This window comes from Micropterus dolomieu, linkage group LG08, assembly GCF_021292245.1.
Source record: "Micropterus dolomieu isolate WLL.071019.BEF.003 ecotype Adirondacks linkage group LG08, ASM2129224v1, whole genome shotgun sequence".
Taxonomy (NCBI): Eukaryota; Metazoa; Chordata; class Actinopteri; order Centrarchiformes; family Centrarchidae; genus Micropterus; species Micropterus dolomieu.
The window spans coordinates 23,888,722-23,910,433 of record NC_060157.1 but is presented as its reverse complement, the minus strand read 5'-3'; the positions used below and the strand labels follow the sequence as shown (position 1 = coordinate 23,910,433).

At 40.0% G+C, this 21,712-nt stretch overlaps 1 protein-coding gene across 1 annotated transcript in view; it reads left to right on the top strand.

Annotated features, from left to right (window-relative positions):
* The window catches only part of celsr3 (cadherin, EGF LAG seven-pass G-type receptor 3), a 129,692-nt gene that overhangs the window by 18,485 nt on the left and 89,495 nt on the right, over positions 1 to 21,712 (top strand). The window contains exons 2-3 of the mRNA XM_046056226.1: positions 7,804 to 8,147; positions 10,688 to 10,976. Of these exons, the coding sequence (XP_045912182.1) occupies positions 7,804 to 8,147; positions 10,688 to 10,976 (633 nt within the window). The remainder of the gene's footprint in view (positions 1 to 7,803; positions 8,148 to 10,687; positions 10,977 to 21,712) is intronic.

Sequence of the window (21,712 nt, the reverse complement as noted above, 5' to 3'; positions counted from 1 at the left end):
AGGGAAAATGAGGAAAGATCATCAACAGACTGGAATGTTTAGCATAGTATCATCAACAAATCATTGCCACGTTAGCTTTACATGAATGATTACTGTAAACAAACCATTAGAGACAGCGAGAAAGAAGCTGGATTACTCATCCGTTGGTTTGTGGGCTACCTTTTTGAATCCTCGAGTTTGGTCGTTAGGGCACAGCCATGTTGATTTTTTGCAACCAGCGGCACCAGACGTGACCATATTTGGAAGAGACTGTTGAGCCAGCAGCTCCTTGTGGAACTAGCTAGCTTTCTTAGCTAGGTGCATCTGTAATTTACGTTAACTGTAATTTTAACCGGGATGATAATTTTGTCTAGCGAGCAACAGGCTTAAAACTAAATGTCCTCACCAGAGAAAATGAACAGCCAATTCCTGATAAGCTTTTTCAATGGCGATGGTTAAATTTACACAGTGCTGTGGGTACGAGTCACTGTAGGTCGCCATGGTAACAACTTGTCAATCACAGATAGTCCCGCCCTAAAGCATACTCTGCTTTATGGTCTATTTTCCTCTAAATGGGACCATTATTTACAAAATGAACATCATGCTGTGAAGACATGAAACTAGCGATTGAGACCATAAATCATTATGAAAGAGGTTACTGGGGTAATTATTCAGGTGAGAAGTAGGTTTATTTTACCATTATTTCAAATTATTGATTGTGTTTCTTTTCATGTGTTTCTCGTGGGTCTGTTTTGGACGTTTGCCCTTGACAACCTCTAATGCGGAAACAATGGTGTTTTCCACAATTTTAATGCCTCCTATCTGAACATTAATAACTGTAATTAAAACATTCAGAAGTGTGCGTTCTCCCTGTGTGTGTTGGAGTAATTTGCATACACAAGTTAGCATCACAGGAGGTCTTTTTGCTGCACATAACATACTGAGCAAACTGTAACTGCTGCACTATTACACTGCCCCACAGGAGCAATTGTTATAAAATAAAAATTTGCAATATATTCAGGCGACTGAAGGCCTTCACAGTGATAGGAGCGATGAAAGCTGCTACAGAGTCCTCAGATGCTGGAGTTACTACAATGATTCACAAAAGAGTAAAGTGCTCAGCCCACAGTGTTATGCTCCAAAATGCCAAATGATTTAACTCAAAAATAACATCTCACCTCAGATAAGGTGGAGCCCTGTGGACAAAAAGTGTTTGTCTTTGCATGAAAAATAAGAAAAAATGTTTTTCACACAAACAACATGTATCTATGGTTGTACATTTGAGAGAAAAGACTAACCGCAGCAGCAACATCACAGTACACAAAAGACAGATGCAAGATGGAGGTTGAAGGCTGCTGCCATGAACAGCTGCTAACTGATGTCACGTCTGCATGTTACAAAGGTCAGAGTGTGGATTTGTGTTACACTCTGGATTTGCTTATAAGTACAATAGGCACGAGGGTGTGTGTAAATGTGATATGGGCTTAAAGTGAGAGTCTTTACATGTGAGAGGGATTTTTATTTTCAGTGTGTGTGTAAGTGTATCTGGTTAAATGTAAAGGATTAGTGCCTCTATTGTAAAAGGGTGATTTAAACCATTATGTTGCTGGGACTGCTGTGTCTTTGAGTTGCTATTTTTTTTCTGTTCTATTTTTCAGTATAATCAGTGTTCAGACCTTAGGGGTAGAAAGGCTGGAAAAACAACAAACAGAGCACAGAAATCAGTTGTCAAGCCAGCGCCTGGGCTGTGTGTGTGTGTGTGTGTGTGTGTTTTGTAATGATGTGTACACAATATTGTTAACGCTTGTGTTATTTTTCAGGCATGAATGCCTCTCTCTGCAGATATCCACTTATTCACATATTTGTACTTATTTGTATGTAAGTGCCACTTTGGCTTTTCGTACTTTCACTCTCTCTCGGGCAGTTGCACTCATTACTTTTAGGTGACAGTGCATCGTACAGTCCTTTGTGTACTCTATTAACAACTTGAAACGGTTTATGTGTGTTTAAAAAGGGAAGTGTTTGTTCAGCGGCCACTGTACCTATTTATTTTCCTGACCTGCGGGCAACTTACACAGCTGAAAGCTGCTCACACTTTTCAACCTGCTCATGTATTTTATTAGGACTTTTCGAGGACTGTGAACACAGAGGAGAGACAGGAAAAGGCCAAACAAAGGGATAACACAGTGTGAAATGGGATTTAAACCCATGTGATTGTGGGTACATGGACTGTGAGCTAATTGGCTGAAGGCACCATGACAGAGTAGAGTGTTTCAGAGTAGCAGCATACAGCTTTTCTTCAGTCTAAATCCAATTTTACTGTTTTTGGTTTTTGCATGCTAGTTGTAATGCATTTTTTTCCTTTTAATCCCAAGTCCTTATAGTACCAAGAGTGCAGAGAGTTTGAGTCAGACTCTTAACCATGGCAGTGTCAGTGCCATGTGTGAATGAATGAACAATGTAGGGATTTGAACCGCTAACACCGGCAGTGTTTGCCTTTACAGGCTGAGCTACACAGAGTCACAATAAATGATCAAAGAAAAAAATGGTTATCTGCTGAAATTACATTCCCCATGATTCCCATTCAAAAGAGATTTTTAATTGACATGAGTGCCTGTTCAGATGTGCACTTCGATTAATTCATGTAAAACTTACTTGACGAATATTCAAGGTTTTCTTCCCACAGTAACACTGGGAGGAATTTGAACACAGGAGACATTTGAATGTTGTAGCTGAATTTAATACAGGTAAAAACAGTCTGCATCTGAAACACATTATAGACTATCTTGAAACCCTCAACACACAACAACAGATGTGTGTCCCCTTTCCATATTACATACTAATTATATAGGCCATGCTATGTGATACACTAATTGTCACAGTATACTGTTAGTAAACAAGAATTTTTTTAAATTAGAATGTAGACGCTAGCGGCACAGATCGGGATCCAGTTAAGTTGTGAAAAATGCAACATTTGACATTTTCAGAGGAGAAGACCAGATGCAGGTGACTTATAAGGAGACCTATTATGCTTTTCCAGATTTTATGACTTATCTACAATGTTACAATGTTGGATGTTCATTTAAACATGATCAAAGCTTCAAATAATGACGTTAAAGTATTTGGAAGAAATCCCTGTGAGCCAAAACCTCAGATTTCCTCCTGTTCTGAACGCTCTATTCTTTAATAGCTTTTTCTACTAAGGGCTCTGTTATAGACACACGGAGCTAGACGTAGCACACAGCTAGCTCAGTCTGTCTGTACCGCTCAGCGACAACAACAGCCTGGTAACATGCTTCAGGTCTTGGCAAATCAGAAGACAGTGGGCTTTGAGAGGGGGGCCCTTAAAGAGGCAGGAGTATCTACAGCTTGTTTCAGACAGAGGCTGAAATAAAGCCCTACATGAAGGGCCGGTATAAGACAGAAAATTATATTTTTGAACTTTGAATCATGCAAAGCTGCCATACAGGAGTCACAGAACATCACAGAATGCAGTATAATAGGTCTCCTTTAAGGGATTAAAATGATAAAAGAATTTGGACTTGAAACTATGCTTTTTTTTTTAGATAATTGCTGAAAAGCAAACTTGAGATTTACAGCATCACCTTGAGGTCAGAGAGTGTCATTTTATGTACCTGACTAGTGGGTGAAATGTTCAACCCTCCTGCCAAATTCCATGTTTTAAGGTTAATGTACAAACACTATTTAGCAGAGAAAGTGTCACGGGATCCAAGTGCAAACTCATTCACTATGATCTGAACACTCCCATTGTTGGCATTGTTGGATCGTAATATCCCCAGAGTAGGTGACTTACTGGCGGAGCTACTGGTGAGAGTTGGTTTTTGTTCACCTTCTCACAAGTTAAGACAATGACATCACATGTCTTAGCCTGATATTGTTATTATTAGTTTAAACTTAAAATGCTTGAAACAGTCAAAAGTTACAGAAAGATAATAAATATCACTGCAGACCCACACACTTGATATCTGCTATCTAGAGAATGCCTGTGTTGATTTTGGTAGTGTTTGAATGAAGACTTGTGGAGATATAGATGTTAATTGATATAGCATATTCTGAAAAATGTAGAGTGACGGACTTCTGAATTGACCATAGGTTTTGGTGAGGCAGATTGATGTATCAAAATAATTTTGATAACTTTATACCAGAAAAGTCTATAGATAATCCTGCCAAAGTTTCAGGTCAGTTGGAAAGAAAGAAAGAATAATGATGCTGCTTGGATCCTGAATGAGCTTCACAATTTCAATTAGATTAAGCCTCACAGTTTCAACAACACATTCAAAATCAAGTGTTTTTTGGGGGCTTTTTTATAATACCTATGTTTTTGTTTTTGTTGTTTTACAGTGTGAACACACTGTATAGTCAGAATCTGCATATTGTGACACAGCGTGTGTTTATGAATAGACGTTTGTGTGACTAATGTGTCCCCGAGCACGACACCAAGCAGCATCCTGAAACCACAAAAGTGTGTTCCCCTTTGATTTCAAAGCATCTGTGATTTTTGTGAGATTTTTAGGCAAAATAATGAAGCTTTTTTTTTTTTTGGCTGTGACTTTCTTGCTTTCTTGTTCAAAGGATAATGCCAGGGCTCTGCCTTATGACCCATCCTGCCCTGTATTGCAGCTTTTAAAAATGTTTCCGGGCTCCAGCTGCGGGCTTCTATTGTACTCTACTTTGCAGACAATTTCCATCTGGATTTCCAGGAAGCGAGCTTGGGATGCTCTGACATTCAAGAATATGAGTGTGCTATTAGTCAGGCTACCTGGCACAGAGAGATAGCACTGAACTCCCTCAACCCTTTGAAACACCAGGGACTGTATACCCACAAAGCATCTTCGAGCCAGAGCACTGATCGGAGGCCTGCCTCTCTTTCACAGCGCATTGATGTTCACGTATCCATGGGACCTGGCTGATGATTCCAGACCAGTGTGTTTATTCTTAGAGGCTTTATGCATGGCAGCCCCAAGCTCTACTCCCTCTTTGAAGTGTGGACACATGAAGGGGAAAATGTTGGCTCGAAGCCCACAGAAGCAGTGAATGATCGCTGAAGCGACTCTGAATTGTTATTTACGAAATGCTTTGTTTTCCCGTTGTGCCAAAGATACCAAAATAATCTTCCATTTGTGAGTTAGGATGTTATTAATAATTTATTGTTTCCATGCACACTAAAGCTGAGTGACAAGGGGCGATGCATTAGTTATGACTTGCTGACTTATTGGGAAGTTATGGACAAGATCACCTTAATTCACCTCTCACCAGGATACAAAAGTAATTCTACAATTTCTTCATGTCTTTATATTCCACAGCGACAGACCAGATGCCTCTGGATTAAGTTCTGGATATGAAAGGTCTCCATCCAAAATGACACATCAGCAGTCTTACAGGTGTAATGTACACTGAACAAAATTATAAACACAACACTTTTTGCCCCCATTCATCATGAGCTGAACTCAAAGATCTAAGACTTTCTCTATGTACACAAAAAAATAAAATGTAGAAGTGCCAGTACTGCGTACCGGTGAGTACCGGCTCACTTCAAGCACTGGATATGAAGCTAGAGCCATGTTTAGCTTAGCTTAGCATAAAAATGTAAACTTTTGCTGTTTTGCTAGGTATTATGAGTAACTTTCGTTTGTACATTTCACTTCTTGAAGTTAGAGGGACACCTCTGCTCTGATGGCATGTGGTAGCTCGTGGTGTTACAGATGAGAACAGCCGGGACTGGGATTGCGTTGTGTGTAGGGATGGCAGAGCCAGGCGGCGTTCGTTGGAGGCGCGCAGTGGCCGAGAAGGAACGTAAGCTTGTATAATGGAGTTTAGATAGATTGGTTCAGACCCAGTAGTAGCTCTGTATGCAAGCATTAGTGACTTGAATTTGATTCGGGAGGCCATGGGTAGCCAGTGAAGGTCACAGAGTAATGGAGTGACCTTGGGCTGATGTGCTGCTGCATGTAGCACGATGTCAATTATGGTTCTCAGAAGTGTATTTTTGTATATATAGCCTACAGAAGTAGACTGAATATGTGGATTTGTGATGTATGTGTGTGGGTCCTACTCCTTCAGATTATCCCAGTTCTTTTCATAGATCCTTGTCTCATTTCAATGACAATGGTGGTTAAGTTTCAATTTCTGCATATTTGCATAGTGATCCAGAGGGCTGATAATAAAGCTGGCTTTTAGCCCCAGAAAACGAGGTGACATTTAATTACGCTACATAATACTGTATGTCAGACGTGCTAAACTATCTATGCTCCGTAAATCTAAATGCGCCGTATTTGTATAGCCCCTTTCTAGACCACTCAAAGCGCTTTTACACGGCATCTGCATTCACCATTCATTCACTGAGCCTAAGTGCTCAAACATCTATCTATCTATCTATCTATCTATCTATCTATCTATCTCATTCTATTAAAAAGTTCCCTGATTATTTTCTGTAAGAGTTTTTCTCCTCTGGCTGTTTGTTTATTAAGAAGTGCTCTGAATTGTAGTATGTGTGCATGTGTGTGTGCATGTGTGTTAGAGGTCAGTGGGGAGTGAGGCTCCTCATAATCCGGTAATCAAACCAGCTGCCACCCGACCCAACCCCCATCCCTTTACACATCTTTCTTTCTCTTTTTTTCCTCAATCTCTTTCTGTCTCTTCCTCCATTTATTCCGTTTTTCTCTCTGAATTTCTTTGTCTTGCTCTTTTTTTGTCTTTTCTAATTTCCTTCTCTAACATTTAATAATTACAAATTACTTCTTTTTATTTATGCCAACACTAAATGAGTAATAAATTGTAAATGAGGGTAAACAGTGAATTAAATAATTTGCACAAACCATTTAATCAATTTACTAACCTAAAATTTTTTACTACAGTATTAGCAAAGGAAAATATGTGAATCAATAATCAATCATATACATTGACAGTAGTTAAAGTAGTAAATTATTGTTGATTTTCTATTTTCAATTTTTTATTGTGTTTTGTATTGATTAATCCCTGATTTAAGGCCATCGTCCACCTCCATCGTCTCCTTTGCTTTTTGCAGTTTTTAATAAACCTTCACTCTCCTTCCCCCTCCATCACCTCTCTGGTTTTTTCCTTCCCCTCTACAGCCTCCCCCTCCATCCATCACTGCCATGCTTCTTTCATTCTCTTTCTTTCCACCTCTTGCTATGCTGCTTTTGCATCAAGATCTCTGGCGTATTGTTTTTCACTCTTTCAGTGTCTCTGTCTTATCTTTAACCCTGTTTCACCTTTACAACTCCTCAGTGCCACTGCAGAAAATTTCCTCCTCATGCCAGTGTTGTCATGTGTATTTGTATTTTTTTATGGCTTATTAGCCAGCCTGTTGCACCAAATTGCTTTACAATATACATCACAGCCCAGCACTGGATTGTGTTTGTATGTAGCGTAGACTAAATATGTCTTGTGTCCGTTGTGTTGCAATTCATTTGAACTCATTTTGTAGCAAAGCCGTGTTGTCATTGTAACCAAAGCTGAATGTGAGGAGACAGGGGTGATGAATGATTTTTCTAAATGATGGCACTCAGTGATCTCTCTCTCTCTCTCTCTCTCTCTCTCTCTCTCTCTCTCTGTGGCCTGTTCAATCACATGGACAAGACCTGAAACAAACTTCATGGCTCATGAACAAATGTAGATTTCAGTAGAATCTGTTTTTAGTTTTAGTTTTACTGGAACATAATTATGACTAAAGAATTTTATAATCCATTCTAACAATGAAGTGGATTTCAGAAAATGACCATGCCTTTTTATCTAACCATTCACCTAGCCTTTTTTCCTCCACCCTCTTCTTTAATTCTGCAGATGGCGTCCACAGCATTTCAGCCCAGTGCATTCTCCGCGTCCTCATCATCACCGAGGACATGCTCGGCAGCAGTGTCACTGTCCGCCTCCAGAACATGTCCCAGGAGCACTTTCTGTCACCGCTGCTGGGTAACTTCCTGGAGGGCGTGTCGGCGGTGCTCTCGGTGCCTGTTGAAGATGTTTTCATCTTTAACATCCAGCCTGACCTGGACGCAGCGCCGGGAGGGATCCTGAATGTCAGCTTCTCTGCCGCATTGCCGGGCGGACTTTTCTTCCCCTCTGAGGCCCTGGAGGAACAGCTGTACCTTAACAGGCTGAGGCTGACATCACTGACACAGATGGAGGTTAGTACACATTTACAAGTACAAGCACAATACAAATTTAAAGTAGTGTTAGTGGATATAACCACTCTGTGAATTCATAACATAAAATAATATAAAATTTGAAAGTTTAACATGCATGTGAATCAAATTTTAAGACCCAATCTAACATTTTTACAGCATATATCAAGAGCATTTTTATGATTCTGTAATAGGGGCTTGCTACATGGTTTACAAACATTGTGATCCAACTGCATCACAAGACATTTTGTTATGAGTATAGATTTAGTTATTACTGTAGGGCTGACCCCGAATAGTCAAAGATACGATGCTTCGATGGGCGCAGCCTGATTTGACTGTCAATCTCACTGTGGAAGCTTTGCAGTGAAACAAGGATCATGCCATTTTGGCGATATCGTCTCAACATCTGATTTTACATAGAACTACCAGTTTTCTCCCAATAAGTTAATATACAGCCTATTACAATATACATTCCAACGTTTAATGCTGTAAATATACATGTAAAAAGAATAAAACTTTCAATAAATGTTTTTAAAGTGCGTAAATAAATCCAAAATTGTAACCCTAACCCTGGGTCGTCGGTGCGCATGTGTAGGCGTAGCGTGTGTGTGTGCAGTGGGCAAAAAGGAACACAACATTCAACTATCAGTCGACTATAGGCAGGACGATTCTGATTTGATGTAAATCCTTAGTTGGGGAGAGCCCTAATCTACTGTTAGTTGGTGTTTTAAAGGACCTCTTAATCGTTATGAGACAGACAGGAAGCTCAATCTTGTGTTTTCATGTTTGGTTTTGGGGCACTCCTTCCCTTTTACATTTAGATTATGGAATGGGCCCTCAATATTGATTGATACAAACATGTTTTAAATTCTTATTTTCTTTTTGTGAAATGCGTTTAATTCTGTAACTAGTTTATTTTCATCCACATACGGACAGACACATGGGCACATAATGAACGTTCTATGAAAAAAGTCAATCACATGTCTACACAAATGGAAAATGGTCTCAGTGTTACATGTGAAGCCAAAGTAGAAGACACAATGTGCAAATACACAAGCATCTCAAGCCACTTACCTGTGCATATTGCATGTGAACCGATAATAACACAACACAGATGCCTATGCCAGTACATCCATATGACATATGCAGCAATACACTCAATGACCATTATCTGCATGCTCATGCATGAAATCACACACACCTGGACACAGCAGCATCCACATCTGTTACATACATGCTTACACAGGGCTGAGGAAGCACAGCAGTGTCAAGAGATACATAGTTTAAGGCAGAATGTATATGGCCTTCTGTCAACAGATAGTGTCACACAAACACACATAAACAAATGCAAACTGAATCTATATTCTCTTCCTATCTAAAAATACTGCAAACAGTAACCCTCTTCTGGACAGTTGTTGGTTTTCCAAAGCAACACAGGGGCAAATAAATAAATAAATAAAAGTAAAATAAAAAAGACTGCCAATAGTAATAAGTCTTAGGGAGGTAAATTATTTTAGTAAATTATCCAAGGAGGCTTTAGTAGGGGGATTTTGAGGGGTAAAGTTATGCATTCGCAGAGGAAAGGTTTGTCAGCAAGGTTAGCTACTGTAATATTTGCACGTGGTTATTTATTTTATAAAGTTAAAGAGTTGTTTATTTTATATAGTTTTCTGAAACTAGCTTTCTGAAAAGCTGTTTGGCAAATTTTTCATGGAAGCAACCGACATACTCAGCTATGCTGCTCATCCCACAAATGCATGTTCCTTACAAATGTGGCACCACTTAATAATCAGGCTTTTCATCAAGATTTATTGCCTTGTTACAACAAAGAAATAATCTACCAAACACAAATTTCCTTGCTTTTTGTGCATAGTTTATATATTTTAAGAATTTACACCCTTTCAATGGTTTTATCAAGGTCACTGTAAATTAATGTGTTGGGTTTTGTATATGTTCAAGTCCAGTGTTGAGCAGTCTTTATTATGAGGAGTACAATGTATTATGATTGTACCAAAAGTGGGATTGGGATAATAAATCAGGCCAGATATCAAACACCAGTCCAGGCCATTGTCCATGTTCACTCCATCCAAAAGAAACCACGTGTACTGCACGCTTTTTGTTGAAATACTTTTCTGTTTACTGTTTAAAACAGTAACATAGTGTTTATGTTTAGTTAAACAACATAGTTTATTACAGCAAAATGTCTTCAATTTGTAGAGTCAGTCAATTACACTTCCATAATTAAGGTAACAGGAATAAAGTTGTGATATGACCCAGCATGCTAGCATGGCTTACTGGAACATCAAATGGAAAAGAACCAACACTAGGGTAATGTTAGTAGCACTAATGTAGTTTAGCTGTAAGAAAAAGCCCATTGCATGTTTCAGCTTGTCAGAAAGAATGATGACAAAACACCCTCAATGTCGCAGGAGCAAATCTGAATTTGGTTTTCACCTGGAACACCTACAACAGTAAATTACTGTTTACAGGTTGACACAGTAACAAAAATCTTTGTCTTTCTCTGCCCTTTCCCATCACTCCAGGTCCTACCATTTGACGACAATGTGTGTCTACGTGAGCCGTGCCAGAACTACATGAAGTGCATCTCAGTGCTGCGATTCAACAGCTCTGCCCCCTTCATCTCCTCGCCCTCCATCTTGTTCCGGCCCATTCACCCCATCGCAGGCCTACGCTGCCGCTGTCCAGTTGGCTTCACGGGTGATTACTGCGAGACGGAGATCAACCTGTGTTACTCCAACCCTTGCCTGAATGGAGGGGTGTGCGCCCGCAGAGAAGGAGGGTATACCTGTATCTGCCGTGAAGACTACACTGGTGAGTAGGAAGGGGAGTGTGTGCTGTAATGAAGGAGTGTGCATGTATGCTTTGCTGCTATGGTGAAGGTCACCAATTTTGCTGATTTTGTTGGTTCTGCCTCCTTTCACTTCAGTTCTCTTTTCCCCATGGTCACAGACCTAACGTTGTAGCAAACACGTCAGAGTACCCCGCTTCTTTCCGTCTCTCTCCCTGTATGTCTGCCCCGGTGACTTTCTCTATCAGTAGTAGACTATGTTATATAAAGTCGCTGCGTTAAGGGAGGCGTGTTGATGACATAGCCTTTCAAAACAAAACCGCGGTAGTTAACGAATGACATCTGCACTGGTGTGTTCACTGTCGCTTTACCTGGTCCATGCTTGTAAAATCTCCACCGTTTCTGCGACTTGTAACATGATAACAACTTTGTGTTTCTCTGCAAAACTCTGAGATCGTCTCAGCATGATAACCTCACGTAACACTAAATATGGTGGCAATGTGCAACACACTGTTTACTCGTATGTGCAATTAATCTTGCTGCTGGACACCACTTGAACAGTCAAGTTTGCTCTTATTGTATATTTACTGTTGAACTGATACTACTTGACTTTTTTCATCAAGAATATTAACGCACCTTTGGGTAGGGTGACCAGACGTCCCGATTTTCCAGGGCCAGTCCCCGATTTTGGTGGCCTGTCTTCGGCTGGAGCTGTCCCTGGAAATGTCCCCGTTTTTAACAGTGTGTTAATCATAGATTGTTTAAGTTGTTGACAGACCTGAAATCAGATTGTATGTGGCCAGAAAAACTGGACAGCAGAGCAGACAGGTCTGCGGGAGTTATTGCTGTATCACCCAGTCTCTTTACGTCTACAGCTGCTTTTATCTGGATCAAACAGACATAACGTGCAAATAGACTTCACTTTATGTCCCCAGGTAATAGCAAAGGTAAGTCTTTGTGATACTTAAAATGTTTCTTTTAACGGAATAATTACAATTTATTTTTTAATTTAGCCAAATAAATGTAAATAAATGCAGTTTATAGTGTAACCAGGCCTGACATTTACGTGATCATAGGCAATAATAGAATTCTGTTTTTGCCGATGGATTATGTGTTTGGTAGGCGTTAATATTTGGAAAATAAACTGTAGCCTATAATTAACATGGCTTACAGCTGAGTTATTTATAAAATAAAGACATGATCTCTTTTGCAATTATCCTTATGAATCTACATTATTTAACTTGCTGTGTACAAACCAATCCAGTCCTTTTTTACCTGTTGAAATACCTAATAAATAAATGGCCAAAACAACATAACATGCAGTATTTCACTTGCCAGAAAGTAATTGCAGCTTCTACTTGTTGACTGAAAGGTAGTTTCTGCCTCAAAATGACTTGATTTCATTCAGAAGAGTTATATATGACAGATGATAAAACCGAAAATGTTCCCCCTTTTTGTTTCATATATAGTTTTATGTCATACTGACCACCAAACCAAAAAGGTCCCTGGTTTTCTTTTCAGAAATCTGGTCACCTTACCTCTGAGTTGTCACAAAAGTATCATGAATGAAATCATGAATCTAAGCAGGGGCTGTCACAGGTTAAAAATATGTGCAGCTGAAAAGCCTAGACAAATCCAGAGGTGGCTGTCATACATCTAACCCAACTCAGGAACAGCTACCCTTCTTCACGAACAACAACCAACCCCTGCAGCTCCCCCCTCAACTCAAAACAATTTGTGTCCATCCCTCAGTCCAGGTGCAGCCACCTTTTCTAATTTCCACATGTCTTTCCTTCCAAAAACAGTCACTCCATTACAGTATCGTTACCTACCGAAATCTAACAATGCCTGTTTGGCAAGTTTAACATTAACTTGTAGAACATCAGCTAACTGCTGAGGTGGACCATTACTTTCACACTACCCACAGACTCCTTTTGTTCCAAAGTATTATCTTCCTAAATTCAAACACGTCCCTAATACGTTTTGGCTTCTGTGCATTTCTTTTCTTTAAAAACTGCTGTTAGCATACACGTTATTGTAGCATCATTAGCACAACTTGGCAAAGCTTGAAGATGGCTAATTAGCTAGTTAAGTAGTTAAGGTAACAAGCTAACATTATCTATCCATACCTGCTAATTATTGTTAACACATAAATAAAATACTACAATTTCACTCAACAATTGGAGCACAGGTTTCCTGGTCTCTCTATACAATTAACTGCACAGCATGCCATTATTGGTCCGGTATTTGCATGAAGAAATCTCCAATAGGTACAAACACGGCAGAGATGGATAGTTCCGTGACTGTGTTAGCTAAGTGAGGATAATAAACAAATATTTGACTAATTGGGACAACATTTTGATCAGGCTCAGATTGTTATTACAAGTGTCAGACACTACTAATGAGCCTGTGAGTGGCACTTTAGCGGATATACTTTGACGGGGCACAATTGCTCGCAAGGATTACGTTGCAGCCCTGTTTTGCTGCTGCCGACTGCAGCACAATCCCTCAATACTGGACCAATTTAATAAAATGTTGTACCAATAACACAGTTTGACACAAAAACATGGGTCCTGGTTGCAAAATATTGAACGCATCCATTAAATTGACTTCTTTAATTTAATTTACTTAATTTACTTTGTTACTTTCTCTTAGGGAAATTTCCAATCTTCAAGGGAAGTTGGAAAAAACCCTTTTCATACATGTCAATGTCACATGTGTCAACAATTACTTTCATTCACTTATTATTCTAATTGTAAGATTTAGGATAACATTCTGAATGGCTGTCACAATTTAATGTAAAGTGTTTACTTTTGTACAATTTTATGTACAAATGAAATTTTCTGCACAAATCATATTCGGTATCTTTGGAAATGAAGTGTTGTGACTTTTAAATTTGGACATGAAGGATACACGTACTGTATGTTTGCAATGATCAGGCCATTATTTTTTTTAGCAAATTTTCTGTATATCTATGATTATTTTATTCACCTTTACATCACTGGTTTGCACAGATATGAAGATAAAGATGGCATTTGTTCAGAAGTATTTGAAAGGAAAGGACGGGTTTGTGTTTTGGTGAAGTGTTTAACTTTACCCTGGTAAACAAAAACTTCTACACACATTACGACAACGGCGCAACTTACGGCAGCACGGACTCTCTCCTAAAGTGATTTTAACTTATCTTACACCATAGTTTTAGAATACAATTCTATTACTGATTTGTTTTAAAGTAACACTTTTAGTCTGGTTCACTACGCCAACTCTGAAAAAAACACAGCGTCATCTCCGCAGCAGTCCCGACACTGCTGAGCAAACTACCTGAACTGCTGCACTCACTCCCATCCTCCGTAAACTGGGTGCTTGTCTATATTGACCTTAGTGACACAGCTCGTCGGGAATCTGAGCAGACAGAAAAGGATTTTATTGAACTTTTTAGCCTTTTACAAAAGTTGTGGAAAATCGTTTTTTCAGTGCTTTACCAACTCTGTCCCATGACTCAGAGCGCTTAAGCATCAACACCTGGCTCCAGTCCACCTGCCATGCTCACAACTTTGGTTTTATTGAAAATGGAACTGTTTCTCTTTTTATAGGACCAATGGAGTGCACCGTAGCTCGTTTTTAGCAGCCAACCTACAACATGCTGTACAGTCTGCCTCATGTGCGTGACTATTTACACCACACATCGTTTCCCAGAAGTCTTCTTCTCCGCCCACCACGGCTACTCCCGATTCAATTACCCTCACCAGCTCCCTCTTGCGGCCTCACGTGTCACTACCCCTTCCTTCACATAAACGCTCTATACGTCTATTTTCTTCCCACTTCTCAGAACCAAACTACATCCCCTCAGTGTGGTCAAAACGCATTTCCCCACCATGTCATCACAAAAATTCACAGGTAAATCTCTTCAACCTCCGTCCTCTCCCCCTGTCCTCCCAACAAATCTCAAAACGTCACCTGAAAATGGCCCTGCTCAATACTCGATCATTAAGCAATAAAACTCTCATCCTGAACGAATTTATCACTGACATTAAACTGGACTTCCTCTGCATCACAGAAACCTGGCACATATCTCTGGTTTACTTCTCACTAAACCAGATCACGCCTACACGATTTAACTACGCAGACAAGACTCGCACAAAGGGACGGGGAGGTGGTGTGGCCACGATCTAAAGAAAGGACATCAAAATAAAAACCATCTCCACCCCTGCTGTTATGTCTCTTGAACATCTCACCTTCAAACTCTCTGGTCCCACTCCCCTTCTCACAGCCATCATCTACCGCCCCCCCCCCAAGCCAAACCCCACCTTTTTTCCGACTTCTCATTTTCTGACCCAGCTCTCTGCCATATCACCCACAGTCCTCCTTCATAGAGACCTTGGTCCACCTTTCTCTCACACCTCATCCATTCCAGCTCCAGCAACCTCAAATTTCTCTTGTCTACAATAAATAAACTCCTCAAACCCTCCAAAAACATCTCTACACCTTCACAGTGGACAAATGCAACTCCTTCCAGTCTTTCTTTCAAGCTAAATTGACACTATCTACAGTAACTTCACTACTTCCCCTGTCCCCTCAACCCCCCACCCGCCCCCACCCATCCACACTCTCAGTCACTGTCTTGTTTCTCTTCTCTGTCCCCTGTTAATGTTACAATTCACCACAATCATTCACCATCATCCCTAATCAAGACCTGCCTTCCATCCATCACTCCACTCATCATCAAAATCATTAATTCCTCCCTCACATCTGGATCAGTCCCCACAACACTCAAAGTTGCAGCTGTCACCCCCATCCTCAAGAAACCTGGTCTCAAGCCCGACATCATGTCCAATCTCCCCTTCCTATCAAAAATCCTGGAGCGTGTTGTTGCTGCTCAAATTCAAACCCAAATCACCACTAACAACCACTTCGAACCATTTCAATCTGGATTCCGCTTATAACACAGTACTGAAACAACCCTCCTCAAAATAACCAATGACCTCTTCTCCGCCAACTCCGGTCACCTCACCATCCTAATCATGCTCCACCTCACTGCAGCCTTCGACACCATCAACCACTCCACCCTTCTCTCCTGACTGGAAACTTACTCCAATATCACTGGCACCGCACTCTCCTGGCTCCGCTCCTACCTCACCAACAGACAACAGTTTATCAACATCAACAACTGCACCTCCTCCACTGCTCCTTTGTCACAAGGCGTCCCCCAAGGTTTGGTGCTTGGTCCTCTCCTGTTCATCATTTAAATCCTGCCACTCTGTAATATCATACGTAGATATGGTCTCCACTTCCACTGCTACGCTGATGACGTCCAGATCTACATCTACAGTTACCTCTGCAACTCTGACCAACTGCCTCACCTATATACAAACCTGCAAGCAAACCAACTTCTTACAACTCACTTTCAATAAATCTGACATGATCATCATTAGCCCCAGATCACTCAAAAAAAACCACCAACAACAACTCCACCTTGTCTCGATCCCCACACATCTGCAACCTTAGAGTCATCTCTGACAGCAACCTCACTTTTGAACATCACATCAACCATGTCACCAGGTCTGACTTCTTTCACCTAAAAAACATTGCCCGTTTCTGCCCATCACTCACCTTCTCTGCTGCCGAAACCCTGATCCACGCCTTCATTACATCCAGAATTGACTACTGCAATAGCATCCTCTATGGTTCACCTGCCGAAACCCTAAATAAACTTAAATATATCCAAATCTCTGCTGCCCGCCTCCTCACCCACACACGCACCACGTATTATAATAATAATAATTATTATTATTATTATTAAAAACTGAATTATCTGTGCTTCTTTGTTCATGTCCCTCACTGAGTTCCTTTTTGATCCGCTCTGATTTGTCATGTTGAGCTGAACAACATGAGAACACACACCTAGTGGGAGAGCTTTTTCCTCCTCAGCTCTCTACCTGATGTTTAGTCTTTTATACACACACACACACACACACACACACACACACACACACACACACACACACTGACACTTAACTGACACATAAACCCCTCACTCCTTTTTACTGTCACCAAACTAATTTGTCACAGACACATTTCATTCTTTCTTACCTTTCCCAACACTCTAGACTAATTTTTGCTGTCTTTTTTTGCCATTTCATACTGCTACATTGCTTCAGTCTTCAAGCCATTGAGTAGATTTAGGGAAGGGTAGTTACTATGAATGTCTTTGTGTGTGTCTGGGGGATATTTCACGTTGCCTTTTATTTCAAATCAAAAGAGAGCTTGGGGAGTGAAGCAACACTTTTCCTTCATGAGAGATGTTAGAGTGTTTTGTAGACTCCCACTGAGACAGACAGAAAGACAGATAAACAGAGAGAGAGAGGAAATGAGCAAAGGATAAATGGAGGTAGAAATAGAGACAGCAAGTGGGAAGCAGAGAGAAAGAGAATAGAGTATGATGGAAAGAGATGGAAGAGGAATAAAGAGCTAGATAATGGAGAATTGCGTATATGCTTTTGGGATTGGGGTGATACTAGTAAAAAGTAGCAAGAGAGAAATGGGGTGAAACCTTTACAATTCTGATAGAGTTCCAAATTTAGGACCAAATTCTTACAATGTGGCCGCTGCTACGACCCGCGTCTACAAACAGTGAAACATTGTAAGCTGAGCTTCACTTTTGAAAATGCAAACTGTGCTATGGCTATGGCTAAAGCTTAGATGAAAGATTGCTTGCATTTATCTACATTATACTGCTCAGATTAACCAGACATCCATTGCACATTCGGTCTGACAAAGATTTTATTTGACCTATCTCGCACAGTGTGACATGCAATGAACCTGCAAAATCGCTGTTCACACAGAGTGTGTAGGGGCCTAAGGACAGAGACAGTGCGCAATCCCACTCAAAAAAACTGTATTCAGCCAGGCCGTCTTTTCATTTACAGCGTCACATCAATGGAACTCAGTACCACCATCAATTAGAGAGTCTCCATCCTATTACTCATTTAAGATTAATGTAAAGAAATGGCTTATTGAAAATCAACATTGTCAACACTGACGCTGGTCCCATCCACCAACAATAACTGTCATCTATTTTTTGATTTGATCTGCTCATCTTGTGTACTCGATTATATGTGATTTTTAACACAGTGTAATTTTTTACCTTTTGTCAATTGTATATTTTTTTTTATTGTATTATAACAGTTTACTATTTTAGGATGCCTAATAACATCTGGCAAGGGGACTGCCGATGAAAACTAGCCTGTGGCTAACTCGGGTATGCTTACATTTGCTTGAATGTTGATCAGTGTACATTGTCCCTTTTCAAATAAACAAACAAACAAATAAATAAATAAAATAAACAGAGGAGACAGAAAGGATAAAAGATAAACAAAGTCGATAATTCATTATTGGAGCTCAAAAGAAGGAATGAATAACCGTGAGTGGAAGAGAAAAGGAGGGACAGAGAAAAATTTGAGTGAAAGATGGGACAAGAGAGGGAGAGAGTGCAAACAACAGACCATGAGAGATGAAGGAAAGGACGGAGAAGAGACATGGCAGCATTTTCAGAGACAAGGGAGACTGATGAATTCAGAGAGAATAACATGGAAGGAGGGCTGCCGGGGGGAAAGGAGGTGAGAGACATCTCAGAGCAACGGCGGAGAGAGGGATGGAGGATAAGAGATGAGGGATAGAGCGAGAGAAATCAGATGGTTTCTGGGTCGTCGGTGTTGTGCTTTTCCTGCATAGACGTTGGGTTTTGTGGTAACTTGTCAATGCCTAGGGCTAGTGGGAGGATAAGGAGGAGAACGAATAAATAGGGATGAATTGATTCTGCAACACACAGAAATCTCTTGTCATCCCCGAACTAAGTTTGCTCTCTCCCTCATTAATTTTTTTCATTTTTCCATCCAACCTGCCTTCACGCATCCCCTCATACGCTTTTTGGGCCTTTGAATTGCTGTTCCCTGACACTTTATGGAATCCTTTCACAGGCAGGAGCTAAGCTTGGGGTTTTGACCAAGTCTGAAAATGTTTTTTTTCCCACTGAGTGAGAAATAATTTTCAGTCTAAAGCAGAAGCTTCCAAAGGGCCTGGGTCAGATGTGATTTGTGAACAGTTATACTGGTTTTAATTGTGCCACAAAAGCCAAATGTTTAATGTAAAAATAGTTTAATCACCTTGAATGATAAAATGCAAATGGAAAGATTATCCAGTCCCCTGATGAATGAGTATAGATCAGGTGGCTCTAAATATTTTGAAGCTTGTAGGAAATCTTTGTAGAGGAAGTGCCTCATCAGCACAGAAACATATAATCTGTAACTGTAATCATGTAAAAAAAAAAAAAAAAGATAATAATCTTTTGTGATTGAAGGTTGTTCTACAGTTACAATAATAATAAAAGCTAATGGAAAACTTGGCTGTATGTAAACACATTAAACTGGAGCAAATTAGAAGTACAATAAGGTAAAACAAAAAAAATCTAGCAAAATCAGGATAAGCCCACCAATGAAAGTATGTATTAAGAAAAGATCTTGAAGCTAATACTGACTGCCCCTGAAGGTTTAAGTTAAGTGTACTCGGATAACAGCAGCAGGTGAGTGCTTCATCCCAGTAAAACTGACTTTAAGGATGACTGAGCCTCTTCACCTCCTCTTCCACTAAAGGCAAAGACAACCAAAAGATTTCACAATTGATGTAAACGCACTAACCCCTCTCCAAACCACAGATTTTAACCAGGGATAAGGTTAGACACTTTGAACAAGATTTTAAACTACCTTTTATACACGTGTAGAATGGTTAACATTGCCTTTATGGAGACAACCCCACAGATGTAGTGTAGATGTGTAGAAAATAGTGATTGAATATCCAGCCCAGGGTTAAAATGAAACTATGATTTACCGTATGTTAACACTGGTAATGTTTGCGGGGCGGCTGTGGCTCAGGAGGTAGAGCGGGTTGGCCGTTAATTGGAAGGGAAGCCAGGGATTTTAATCAATCCCTGGCTACCCCTGGTTGCATGTCCTTGGGCAAGATACTGAACCCCGAATTGCCCCTGGCGGCTATTCCGCCAGTGTATGAGTGAGTGTGACTGGTGAATGCAGATGTTGTGTAAAAGCGCTTTGAGTGGTCGAAAAGACTAGAAATACTATACAAGTACAGAGCATTTACATTTACTGGTGTGTAACAATGCGGGTAAAAGTAAAAATGTGGCTTTATTATAGTGTGAAAAGTTTATTAGTTTACTGATTGTGTGTTACAAGATTTCTGAAGTCCTCAAATAAATTAATTGAATTTGAGGAAGAATTTGATACAGACTGCTGCTTTAATCTGCTCATAGGGCTTTTTTATAGCTGACATTTTGACAGCTCATATTACGAAAAACACAGGTGTTGCTAACAACAGTGTGTTTTATACTTGGACACTGGAAATAAGGCAGCTATACTAAATTACTAAATTTAATCATATGCTTCTGTTAGTGTGACATGTCAAATGTATTCTTTTTTAAAAAGGTAGCTATTTAGATAGTTACGTGTATTTTAAGTAGTCAGGCATCTACTGGTGTTCCTTCAATTTATTTCATTTTCATGTAACTTAATAGCCAAACAGAAAACAAAATAGATAAACTAAGAGATCAACTGATTCCACTGAAAAGTGGCTTTGAGATGATTTGTAAGTTTCAAACAAATGAGCCCATTTTCAAGAATTTTAATATAGAAATGCATGCAACAAAATGTGGTGTAAAGCCAGGTTGAGCTGTTGTTGTTAGCGATGGAATTGTTTGTTTGGGTCAGATTATACCTTTTAGACCTGAATCATATAGTTTTATGGCAAGTGATAAAAGGAAACGCTGATATTAAGTATGAAATAATTAGCTTCTGCTTCTCTAAGAAATAAAACCCCTCTCTTTCCAGGGTGCCTCACTAAAGATTTAATCAAACATAGGAGGGAAGTTGTAGTCCTGCCCCCCGCTGCTACGATTCTAAACTCAGCTGAAGCTCTACAATCTGCACTCTTTTATTTTTAACCATTTCTATTTCACTCTCAGAAACATGCAAAGCTTGCAGCACTGACGGGAATATGCAACAGTCCTTAACCCTGAAAATGGGAAAAAGACCTCAGTGGTATAAAGAGAAGTTCACAGTGGACAGCCAGCCAGTGGACAGTGATAACAATAGACAGAAAAATATATGTAAGAGAAATGCACATTATGCAGATTATAGTCCAAGGGATATGCCTTGGAGAGCTGCAAAGAATAGATGGCAGACAGTGAGGGACAAGCATGAATGCAGACTAAATTAGTTTGTGAGAAGAAGGACACAGGGAGGAAACAAATCGCTTGGTTGTGGTGAAGCGATCTGTGTTTTACACTGAGGTCAGCTGAGAAACTGCGGAAGAGAGAAAGAGACAAAGAAGAAATGCGGTAGGCAGAGGGGAGATTAGTTTTGGATGTGATAAAGCAGATATGCATGTTAGACTGAGAAATTAAATCCGCCAGATATGGAGATCACACAAAATTAGCTTGAGGTAGCTAAGACTATGTGAAGAATAATGCTTGTGTATAAGCATGCTTTAGCCTTTTGAAGAAGGTGTGGATGGGCTGAAAGTTGGAGAGAAAGGAATGGAAAGAGGAGTGAGCCATTGAGAAGGAGAGAGGAAATACTTTTTGCGCTGGGATTGAAGTAGGCTGAGACAAAATTAGTTAGTGAAGGAAATGCAGGGAGAGAATGAGGAGATGGGTGAATTAGTTTGAGGGATGGGATGAAATATATATATA